This window comes from Penaeus monodon, chromosome 26 (assembly GCF_015228065.2).
Source record: "Penaeus monodon isolate SGIC_2016 chromosome 26, NSTDA_Pmon_1, whole genome shotgun sequence".
Taxonomy (NCBI): domain Eukaryota; kingdom Metazoa; phylum Arthropoda; class Malacostraca; order Decapoda; family Penaeidae; genus Penaeus; species Penaeus monodon.
This window is the reverse complement of record NC_051411.1, coordinates 25864337-25876836: the sequence shown is the minus strand read 5'-3', so window position 1 is coordinate 25876836 and position 12500 is coordinate 25864337. Positions and strand designations below refer to the sequence as shown.

The 12500-nt window shown below is 43.2% G+C and overlaps 1 protein-coding gene across 1 annotated transcript in view; it reads left to right on the top strand.

Moving 5' to 3' along the window:
- Positions 1-12500, top strand: part of LOC119589636 — a 112615-nt gene that overhangs the window by 51151 nt on the left and 48964 nt on the right. Inside the window, exon 3 of the mRNA XM_037938231.1 lies at positions 4729-4792. Coding sequence (XP_037794159.1) covers positions 4729-4792 — 64 coding nt within the window. The remainder of the gene's footprint in view (positions 1-4728; positions 4793-12500) is intronic.

Genomic DNA, 12500 nt, shown 5'->3' with positions numbered 1-12500 from the left:
TTTATCCAAGACTTCGCTTGTATCGGTTCTGTGTAGAAGGTTATTTGGTTTGTAAATTTACTTGATTTTGCACGACCTTCTGTCTACATTTGAGGGAAATGCTTTGTCATCGTCATAATCTTTCTTGCTCTTCACTTCACCGTCGCTTTCAAAGGCATTTATCTCGAGATGCCATCGGGGGTTTGTCATTCTCATTATCACTGTCATTCTCACCTTTTTTAATTCTGTAGTTGCCTTCCTCTTCCTTCTCTTTCTCCTCCTTCGTCTCTTTTTTTCTTCTTCTCCTTCTCTTTCTTCTCCTTTTGCTTCTTTTCCTCCTTCTCCTTCTCCTCTTTCTCCTCCTCCTTCTCCTCCTCCTCCTTAGTGTTTTTTCTTTCCTACAACTTTCTCTTTCTGTTTGTTCTCAGCTTCGCTAATCTTTTCCTCTTTTTCTTAATCAACAGCAACATAGTCGCCGTCATGCTCATTATCATTATCTTTGTCCTCTTCTACTTCCTCCTCCTTTTCCTTCCCATACACCGCCACCTCCTCCTCTTTCTCCTTCTCCTCTTCTCCTTTTCCTTTTCTTTCTCCTCCTTCTCCATCTCTACCTTATCCCCATAGTCATCACCATCTCCCACCATCCTCTCCCCCTTCCTCCTCCTCAGCGCCATCACTATATTCATCATTATTCTTCACCTTCCTCCTGTTCTCTGTCCACCTCTTCCCCCTACCCCCCTCTTCATCCTCGTCACCCACCACCATCCTCCTCCACGTCTCGCATCACCATTGACTACGTCCACCGCCATTCTCTTCCACCTCCTCTCTCATCACCATCCACCAGCATCCTCTTCCACCTCCTCTCTCATCACCATCTACCAGCATCCTCTTTCATCTCCTGCACCTCCTCTCTCATCACCATCTACCAGCATCCTCTTTCATCTCCACCTCCTGTTTCATCTTCTTCTTCCACCTCCTCCACCTCCTCTCTCATCACCATCCACCATCCACCTCATCGTCCTCGCCATCATCAACCGGTTCCATGAAGCGTCGAGCGAGAGGAGAAAGGCAGCTGATAATCCGAGGAAAAGGTCAAAGTTGATAAAAAAGAGAAAGAAAAGGAAAGTGAGGATGACCCGGCACAGGTCATGACATTTCAACAGGAAGAGGAAGAAGAGGAGGAAGTGATAAGGAAAGCAGAGAAAGAGGGGGAAGAAAAAGAATGGAGAGAGGAAAAAGAAAGAAGAAAGGAAGGTTGGGGGGGGGGGGGGGAGAGAAGAGAGGGAGAGAGAAGAGAGAGAGGAGGTGATAAAGAGGGGTAGAAGGGAGAAGGAGAGGGGATTGAGGAAAGACGAAGGGAAGGAAAAGACAGAAGAGAGGAAAAGTAAGGAAAAAGAAAGAGAGAAAAAGAGAGAAAAAGGAAAGCAAAAACAAAAGAAAAGAAATACACGGGAAATAGAGAAAAAAAAAAACGAAGAGGAAAAACGAGAAGGAAAGGGGAGAGACAGGCACAGAAAGAGGGAGTGCAAAAGGGGATAGAAGAGGAAGAGGAAAAGGAGAAGAGAGGAGAGGATGGGAGGAATCTCAAGGTCCTTTTGGAGACACACGCCCTCACGAAACTGATTGTCTAAACATCTCACGTTATGCCAATTCGTAAACAAACAAACAAACAAAAGACCTAACGCACACACATACGCACACGTACTCACACTCGGTAGAGAAGCTAATCGTAAACTGTAGTGGTTGGTCTCTCTCGCTCTCTGTCTTTCTCTCTCTCTTTATCCCTGTGTCTGTCTGTCTGTTTTTGCCTGTCTTACTGTTTACCTATCTCTATCTGGCTTTGTCTCTTTGTCTGTCTGTCAGTCTGTGTCTGTCTGTCTTTCTCTGCCTATCTTTTCTATCTTATCTTTCTCTGTCTGCCTTTCTGTCTGTCTACGTGTCTCTTTGTTTGTCCCCCGCTTTTCTGTCTGTCTGCATGTATGTGTATGTGTATGTATGTATGTCTCTCTCAAATAAAGTCATTCTATGTGCAAAAAGTTTGAATTCCAATCTTATTTGTATAACCACTTCACGTGCTGCATTTCATTCATATCACTATATTGGCGTCTATAAGATTGTGTACATTCCTGTGTGATTGTGAGTGACGCGCGCATGTGTGTGTGTCTGTGTGTGTGTGTGTGTGTGTGTGTATGTGTGTGTGTGTGTGTGTGTGTGTGTGTGTGTGTGTGTGTGTGTGTGTGTGTGTGTGTGTGTGTGTGTGTGCGTATGTGTGTGTGTTTGTAAGTTTCTGTATACGAGCGTGTATCCGTATGTCAGTGTACGTGAATATGTAAATACATGCACGTACGGAAACCTTCCTCGCACGCCCCACCTCTCAAAAAGAAATAATAAAAATAAAATAAAATAAAATAAGATAAATAAAACGTGAAGAAGAAAACTTGAGAAGGGGAAGTGCAAGGCACGAAGAAAGGGAATCACAAATTTGACGATTAGCAAACACTCAGCAGCGATTGAAAAGTGGAAAGGGAAGGGGTAGGAAGGGGGGGGGGGCGGTCAAGATAGCACTTTGCAAGTCACCGATAAAAACATTTTTTTTTTTCTAGAGATTGTATAGGTCTAAAGATGAGCGAATTGGGGATGAAAGTAATCGCAAGAGAAAAGAGAAAGAAAGGAAAGGATAAAAAACACAAAAACAAAAAAGAGAAAAATATATATAAAAAGAAAAGGAGAAAAAAAAATCGAAAAAACGCCACAAAAAAAAAAAAAAAAAAAAAAAAAATTCCCAAACACGTTCCACCTTCCCCCACCCCCACCCCTGCACACCTTGCTCCTCCGAGACCTCCCACCCCCCGCTGGTGCCCCGCGCCTTGGGCGTCGCTCACGAGACCTCACGGAGCAAAGGCGCCGCTTCTTCGCCTCCGCCTCCGCCTCCGTCTTCGCCTCCGCCTCCTCCTCCGTCTTCGTCTTCGTCTTCCTCTCCGAAGGTGGCCATCATCGCCGCCTTTTCTTTGTCTTGTGGCGCCTCAAACCCTCGGTCATCCGGAGTCACGAAGAAATACGGAAACTTAATGAATTCACTGTTCCTTTCTTTATGCATAGTATATCTATACACTATGTCTTTTTATCTATGTCTATACCTGTATGTATACGTAGGTAGCTATCTATGCATTTCTAGCTTTACCTATACCTAAATCTATATCTATTCATTTATCTATATATCTATCAGTCTATCTATCTATCAATCTACCTACTTTATCAATCAACAAATCTACCTATCAACCAATCTATCTCCCCCTTCTACCTACCATCTATACACACATATAAACAAACGCACATGCAATCTAAACGCAATTGCAAGCATATGATTCCATTATACCATCAATGGACAATCAATTTCCCGAAACGACCAGCCACACAAACAGCCCTTAGACGAACAAACAATTTAACGAACGCTGCGTGGCATCAAATTACGAATGTCAACAGATAGAAAGGAGAATAAACAGAGGAAGGAAAGGAAGGGTAATGAAGGAGAGGAAGAGAAAAGAGAGAGAGAGAGAGAGGTGTTCTTCCTGTTTTTTCTCTTCTTGTTTTTATTCTCTCTTTCTCTTTAATTTGTCTCTTTTCTTCTCCCTCAGTTTTTTTTCTCTCTCTCCTCTCCCTTTCTTTCCCTTTTTTTCTTTTGCCCTTCCTAGTGGAAAAAAAAGGAAAAGAAAAAGAAGAAAAATAAAGGAGAAGAAGAAGAAGAGGAAAGAAGAAGAAGAAGAAGAAGAAGAAGAAGGAGAAGGAGAAGAAGAAAGGAGAAGAAAAAGAAAAAGATGAAGAAGAAAGGAGAAGCAAAAGAAGAAAAAGAAGAAAAGAGAAGAAAAAGAACAAAAAGAAGAAAGAAGAAAAAGAAGAAGAAGAAGAAGAAGAGAGAAGAAAGAAGAAAGTAGAAAAAAAGAAAAATAAGAAGAACGGTCTGAAAAATAACGACAGAAAGTGGCACCCCTCCCCCCCTCCCCCTCCCCCCGACCGGAAGACTGTTGTTTCTCCTGCGAACTTTTGAACTTTTACTTTTGTTTGTTCGCGTTGTTTCTCTTCCGCGTTATCTGTTTATGTGTTTCTTTGTTTTTTGTTTATTTGTTTCATCTTAAACACTGTTAGTTTATATATATATTTTTTCAATTCCTTTTCATTCTTTATAGAAGTTTTTTTTATTGTTTGTAATTGATAATAATAGTATTTATCATTATGTCTACCTTAATCATCGGTGTTATGCATATTAGTAGTTAATTGTCCAATATCTCCTTTCAAACCTTTATCCACCTCCTCTTTGTCTCCTTTTTCTCTCTCTTTCCCTTCCACTGAACAGCTGATAAGGTCATGGGTGTTTTCGGATCCTGTCCTTCACTTGTTTTTATCTTTTCCTTTTTCTTCTTCTCTTTTCCGCTTCTTCTTCGTCCCATTGTTCCTCTTTCTTAATACGATGCTTCTTTCTTCTAGCTGTTATTGTGTCTTCGTGTTCTTCTCTTTTCGTTTCTTCCATATTTTCATTATTATTATTATATTATTATTATTATTATTATTATTATTTTGTCTCATTTCTGTTTGTTCAGTATTATTAATCTCCCGCTATTCACTTATTCTTCATCATCCTCTTCATCTTCCTGTTTCATTCCTATTTATAAAATGAAACTAATCCACAATTTCTGTTTAGAAGACGAATTAACCCACGATGATTCATTAACATTTTCTTTATGGTCGTTTCAGATCCACGAGTCAATGAGTACAGAGGATCTCCAAAGAATATTCCACGTGGAAACGTCAGATCAAGGTACGTTCTCTTTCCATTCGCTATCTTAGTTCAAATGCATATTGTAGGTCAGTCGTGATTTCTTTTCGAATTTATCAAGGTTCATCTCAATTTTTTTTTTTTTTGAAGATTTGATAAGGTAAAGGAAACTGTTTTCTTTCTTTCTTTCTTCTATCATCTGTCATCAGCATATCGTTGATGGAGAAAAAGGAGGCATTGTCCCTTCCTCCGCCCGGTTTCACTCACCGTGTCTAACTAACTGTCCCGGAGGTCAGACTGTGTCCTTGGTTGTAATTCACCCCCGCGTAGAAGGCGTGACTGTTAGCGTTTATTTTCCATGTTTTATTAAGCTTTCTATGCAATTAGTGTCACTAGGGACGAAGCACAACCCCCGTTGCATCTCCAAGCTTGTTTGAGAGGGGAAAGGGCATCACATTTTCTTTCGGGTCTTGGTGGATTCCCGTTCTCTTCGGTGAAGGGGAAACTGAGGTAAATTTACCTGGGTACGTTTAGGGGGGACGCAAATAAATATATACATCAACCAAAAAATGGGGATGTACATGTACTTGAACGCACACACGTATACATAAATATGCCTCTGTAATTATTGTGCTTATAAACAAAAATATCAAATGCTGTTATCAACTTCCGCGTTTTCATTATAAGTTACAAAAAGAGATAACGTATTCTTCTTCAAGCCTTCCTTAAGCATTGATTTCTCCCCTCCTCCTCTCTCCTCCCGCCTCTTAATCCTGCTTCACCCTCCCTTTTCAAATGTTCTTTATGGCCACGAGAAGAACTTTCCGACACTGATTGAATTTTGATGAATCTCTGGGTGTAGGTGTGGCTCGTCTTGGGTGGGTTCTGTTGTTAATATTCTTGTGGCCAGATTTGCCTTTTATGTTAGGATACTTTTCTTTCTTTTGATTCGTCTTATTACTGGTTTTAACGTTATTTCGTGTTTGATTTTGTATATATTATTGTTTCTAGTCATAATGCGTTCATAGAGATATATACTGAGACGCGGACTATAAGAAGCACACAAATATTCACACGAGCGCGAGCGCAAGCACACACACACACACACACACACACACACACACACACACACACACACACACACACACACACACACACACACACACACACACACACACACACACACACACACAAACACACACACACACACACTAACACATACGTGGCTAAAATAACCTTGGTCTCGTAATATAAAGAATAATGTACATCGAGATACGTCACTCACTCGGCATCTCCTCGTCTGACATAGACTCACGCACGTAACTTATGCAGATAAAGATAATGTCTGTCTTTATTATATTAAACACACACACACACACACACACACACACACACACACACACACACACACACACACACACACACACACACACACACACACACACACTATACAAGCAGTTTATACATACGTTTATGTATAAACTGTTTGTATAGTCATTTAAACAACTATCCATTGTTTGATTTATTTGAACACAATACTTTTATCTCAGTATGTCTGTCCTTTCATCTCTCTTGCTTGCTACACCTGTCTCTTTTCGTCTTCCTCTTCTCTCTCCCTTCTTTAATATCATTTCCTTTCCCTTACCCTCTTCCTCTTGTCATCGCCCTCTCTCTCTCCCTCTTTATATTCCCCTTCCTCTCTGTCCCTACTCCATCCCTTTCATTCTCTTCCCTTCTCGGTCTCTTTCCTATCTACGTCCTTCTCTCTGAATTTTCCTGACATCTCTTTTTCTTCTTCGTCTCCGTCTTCTCCAACTACCTACCTCTCCCGCCCCCTCGATCTCCCAAGTTCTCCAACCTCTCTTCATCTTCTTTCCCTACCAATCTCCTACCACCCTATTTCCCCCCTTTCCTTCTCCCTCTTCACCCATCCCCCCTCCCTCTCCATGTCCTCTCCCTCTCCTTCTTCCTCTTCACCTTTCCCTCCTTCTCCATTGTCCTCTTCCTGTCCTTCTCCCTCTTCACCCATCCCTCCCTCTCCACTGTCCTCCTCTCCCCTCCCCTCCCCCTTCCATGTCCTTTCCTTCTCCTCTTCACCCTTCCCTCCCCCTATTCTCCGTCTTCACCCTCCCCTTCCCCCTCCAGCGCAGACCCCAATGAATGGCCGTCGCGTGGCCGAAAGGAGTACGTCGGCCTCTTCTTCTCGTGCTGATTAGAATTCCCCCTTGGCGTCTAATGATAAGTTTTGCCCGGGCGAGTGGCGTTACCCTCTCCCTGCGTCTCTCCTGTCTTCGCTTCTCCTGTTTCCCGTAACGTCTTCCTCCGCTTTATCTTCTCTTCTCTTGTCCTGACGCTCGTTTTCTTTATTTTTCTCTACTCTGCCGGTCGGTGTTTCTTAATGCAATGTTTTGTTTCTTGATACATGGTGTTTTTTAGTACTTCTCCGCTTCTATCCTCTCTTCTGTCTGGTTATTCTCCTCTTTTCTCACTTCTCATCTCTCTCTCTCTCTCTCTCTCTCTCTCTCTCTCTCTCTCTCTCTCTCTCTCTCTCGCTCCGTCTCTTCAATCTCCCCGCCTCAAAATGAGCTCCCAAACTCTCTTCATTCACTCCCAACATCCTTGGCCACGCGCGCTGAGTAGCAACTAAAAAAAGCAACACATACATTAGGAAAGAATGAGAGAGAAGTGAGGGTGTGCACCAAGAATAATGATTGCGCCGACCACCACCAGATGGCCGCTGGAGATAGCGAGAGGAGTTGTCTCTTCGATGATCTGTGAAGACTGCAACACTCTGGGGGTCCTCGCCCTTCTCCCTCGGTACTCACCCTGTCTCCCTTGGAACCCTCGGCGCTGTGAGGAACCCCTCTCCCTCATTCTGTAGCCATCACGTCGCCCTCTCTCTCCCCCCATGCTATGTTTACACTAATCTCCCTCATAATCCCTCGTAACATATGTCTCCGTGGGAACCTTTCGTGTTTGGAGGGATTTCACCCTTATTTTCTTGTCCACCCTTCCCTCCCCCTCCCCCCTATCTCCCCTGGGATTCTTGACGGCACGAGGGATCTCCACCAGCTCCCCCTGCTTACCCTGCCCCCTCTTGAACACGGCGCGCGGCAGGGGTCCTCACCTTAAGGTCCAGCAACGTCTCGTATGTTCATCTGAAAGTTCTTATCTCTTATTCCATATCTCCCTCGGTGCCATATCCTCTCCCGTCGTTCCTTTGCCCCGAATCTTCCTCGTCTCTCTCCCTGATACCTCCTTCTCTCGTTATGATAATAAGATCAGATCGTATACAGGCTTATCAAGATCCCACTGGACTGAAATAGAAAAAGAATAAAAGGTTCTATAACAGTTTTCAAACTCGTAGACCAGAGACTTAAGGATAATTTAGTTACCCCTTTGCGTCAGCGTTTACAAGGCTCATTTGCTGAAGGGGAACGCTAAGAAGTTCTTCTGTAAGGAGCGTGTGTTGCGTAAGTTGTATCAAAAATAGAATCTAGAGGGAGAGAGAGAGAGAGAGAGAGAGCGAGGAGAGAGAAAAAGAGGAAAGAGAAGAGAGGAGAGAGAGAGAGAGCAAGAGAGAGAAAAGATAGAATAGAGAGAGAGAGAAAAGAAAGGGAGATATCCGAAGCTTGTAGAAAAGTCACCCTGAAAAACTGGAAGCCCGAGTTTCACAACCTGCTACCACCCTTCAACTGAGCCAGCACCCGCTCCTACGACTCGAGCGAGGCCCGGCCTTCAACTGGTCCTCGTCCAACAAAAGCCAGCGGAGACCTTCTTTAGAGACGGAAGCAAAAGGGCTTAAGGAGACGGGACTTACACAAGTGACACCGCGGCCCAACCTCCGACCACCTCCTTTGACCTAAAAGACAGCGACGCCCCCCCCCCCCCGGCCACTCAGCGCCATTGATAACACGAGTCGAAAGTCGGTTCCTTGGAAGACGTCAGACAGGGCCGCTCCTTCGCACGCCTTTCGCTTCCTTCGTTCGTCTTTCTCTTCCTTCGTTCGTCTTTCGCTTCCTTCGTTCGTCTTTCTCTTCCTTCGTTCGTCTTTCTCTTCCTTCGTTCGTCTTTCTCTTCCTTCGTTCGTCTTTCTCTTCCTTCGTTCGTCTTTCTCTTCCTTCGTTCGTTTTTCTCTTCCTTCGTTCGTCTTTCTCTTCCTTCGTTCGTCTTTCTCTTCCTTCGTTCCGTCTTTGTCCTTCTTCGCTCGTCTCCTTTCTTATGAAGCTTTATTGTTCTTTTCTTTTCTCTAGATTTTTTCCTTCCTGTTTATATTATTATTATTATTATTATCATTTTTGTAAATGTCCTATCACATTTTCTCTTCTTCCCCTCTCTTATCTTCTTTCCATTCCTCCCCCTTCTCCATCTCCTCAGCTTTCTTCTTATTGTTATTATCGTTCTTTTCTTCTTTTTCTTCTTCTCCCTTCGTCCTCCTTCTCTTCTTTCTTCTTCTCTTCCTCCTTCTCCTCCTCCCCTTCCTCTTCTTTCTCGTCTTTCAATCCTTCTCCACCACCACCATCATCACCTCTTCTTCCTCCTCATACTTCTCCACCACCACCACCACCACCACCTCCTCCTCCTCCTCCTCCTCCTCCTCCTCCTCCTCCTCCTCCTCCTCCTCCTCCTCCTCCTCCTCCACCACCACCTCGAGGATCGCCATTCATCGGCTATTCCTGGCCTTCCTCGGACCCTCTGAAGGGCGAGGTGGTCTGTCCTCCGCGGCTCCCCAGAGGTCAGCAGGACGAAAAGGGGGGACTTCAGGAAGGGGGGGGGAGGGTAGAAGCAGGAGAGGTCAGTAACATGTGCCGATGAGAGGGAGGGGGGGTTGGGGGATGGGTGGAGGGAGGTGGGGGTAGAAAGGGAGAAAGAGTAGGGGGGAGCGATGGGGTTGGAAGGATAAAAACTGTGATTTGTACCCTTGGTGGGGTTTTGGTTTTCTCTACCCTCTCCTTTTTGTTTCTGTTTCTTGTATTTTGGATGTTCTATTTTGGTCCTTCTCTTGCTTATTCTAGGAGTATAGCAACGGGTAAGATAGATAGATAGAGAGATAGAAAGAGAGAGAGAGAGAGAGAGAGAGAGAGGAGAGAGAGAGAGAGAGAGAGAGAGAGAGAGAGAGAGAGAGAGAGAGAGAGAGAGAGAGAGAGAGAGAGAGAGAGAGAGAGAGAGAGAGAGAGAGAGGAGAGAGAGAGACGAAGAAAAAGAATAAAAGGAAGAGCACAACGAATTTCCACATCCATCACATAACACGCCGCTCGCGCCCATCAGAAGGCCATTACGCTTATCCTCCGTATCTCCAGAGACTCTTTTGGGAGAGCTGATGACGGCCTAGCAACTCTCTCTCTCTCGCTCTCTCTCTCACTTGCCTGAAGGCCTGGCCCATTCATTACAGGCCCTGGCAAAAGGGATGAGCAGGGAGAGGAAAGGACCATTCGTCTCTTAAGCTTCGCAATGTGTGCAAAGGACGTAGATAGACTAGAAGGACAGGAAAAAAACTGGGTTCAAGGTTGCCTCGGCCTTGGAGACTTCAACGCCGGCGCAAGTAGTGATCCACGCAGCGGTCGGGAGGGGTTCAGTGACCACACTTGCAGATTTTTAAGTCCTGGACGCGGTCAGGTGGACGGGTCGAGTGGGCAGGTGTGACTAGAGGTTAGGAAGGGAGGAGGAGGGGTGCAAAAGAAGAGGAAGGGGGTTGGTGGGGGCGGGGTGGGGGTAGGGGTGGGGGCCAAGTTGTTTCCAAGCCAGCCGCTGCTCGTTAGAGAAATGTTTACGTGCCAGTTGAATGCTAAATTTTCTATTAACTTTCTGCATACCAAAGGCAAGAGGGATTCGTTTTAAATGCAGAAGGGCCAGTATTTCGGTTACCCAAGAACTGCCTTGTGTGAATGATTACTCGTTTTAGTAATTTACTGTGAATAATATGTTTGCTGAAAGACTCGAGCTTATAAAAGTCGGCAGGCTATATAATACTAATTGCATATGCATCACTGTCAGCTGATGGGAAAGAATGCGGAGTTCCTCAGCAGTAACAGCAGACACTACACATGCTTAACGAATTAAGAAATTTTACAAATACATTAAAAAAGATACAACATTTAGAAGTTACATCCATGACATATTCATTTCCAGGGACAAAATAACCTTAATTGATTTTTTCAAAAATATTTACTTCTCAAAAAAACAGAAAAAAATAGAAACATGTAGAAACACAAATAATGAAGTGTATTTTGGACAATTTAAAAGGAATATCATGTTATATTATATTGTATCTTATCATTTCATACTGAAATATTTGAAAATAGCAGATGAATGAAAATACATTAAAACACAAAACAGAACGACCGTGATAAATCCAGACGTGAGAACCACAGATCCAATGCACAAATTAATGAATGGAAAATAGCCAATAACGACCACGACTAAATATGAATAACCACCATAAGTTATTACACATCAGATTACCTACGCAAACTAGGCACGACCTGATCTCTCTTATTCCAAAGTACGACCTGTACTTTGTACGGACTGCCCGAAGCCGAGGCCAAAGATTCGCACAAAACCGGCGCCTGAAGGGAATTTTTCCGGGCCCACACTTTCATCTACTTCAGTTTTATGAGAGGCCGAATTAGATGACGGCGAGGGTGAAAGGATGTTAATGATGACGATGGTGATGATGATGGTGAGGGCGATGTCGATGGTGTCGGTGATGGTGATGGTGATAGTGATGCTGATGACGATGACAATGGCAATGACGATGATGATGATGATGATGATGATGCTACAATGGCAATGGCAATTGTAACAATGATGATATTCAAAAATGGCTTGCCTGAGCCAACTTCCATAATTTTTTGTAAAAAAAAAAGTAAAACGAAACCGGTAAAACTGTTTTACGATTCTTCATCAACATAGTCATGGCGTGCAAATGATGATTGCTATCATGCTCATGAATATTATCATCATAACTTCGATTGCTGTTAATTTGTAAATGAAGGAGATAATGATGCAGTCAATAAATTACTTAATAAATGATATTATTTACTTTATGTTAAAATCATGATTAACACACATGAAGAAATCGGAGGCGACGCTAAATTGTGTTTTTAATTGAATAGTTTCGATAACGTTATTAATTAAAGACTGGAACTGTAATATATGTATTTTTTAATGGACAGTAACATATATTTTCTTTAATGGTCATTAACAGTTTTAACATCCACATTCTCTCACTTTTAAATACTGATTATAATGTAAACTATACTTTGTCGTTTTTATTCTTAAAATTTTAGCATCTGAGAGGAGATAAGGCAATGCTGTGTTCGTATGTACGGTCGACGTCATGTATGCATAATTACGTATGATTTAATGAAAATTGCAAATTCAGCTTTCATTTGCATTAACAGACAGAATGAGTCAAGGTTTGTGGCTTTCTCTCTTTCTTTTTTCATATCATTCTCTCTATCGCTCTCTCTCTCTCTCTCTCTCTCTCTCTCTCTCTCTCTCTCTCTCTCTCTCTCTCTCTCTCTCTCTCTCTCTCTCTCTCTCTCTCTCTCTCTCTCTCTCTCCTCTCTCTCTCTCTCTCTCTCTCTCTCGCTCTGTCTCTCTCTCGCTCTCTCTCTCTCTCTCTCTCTCTCTCTCTCTCTCTATCTATCTATCTATCTATATATCTAGCTATCTAGCTATCTACAGTATATATCTAACTCTTTCGCTGTTCTTGAATAACTCGGCCATTTATCAACATGCTACGATA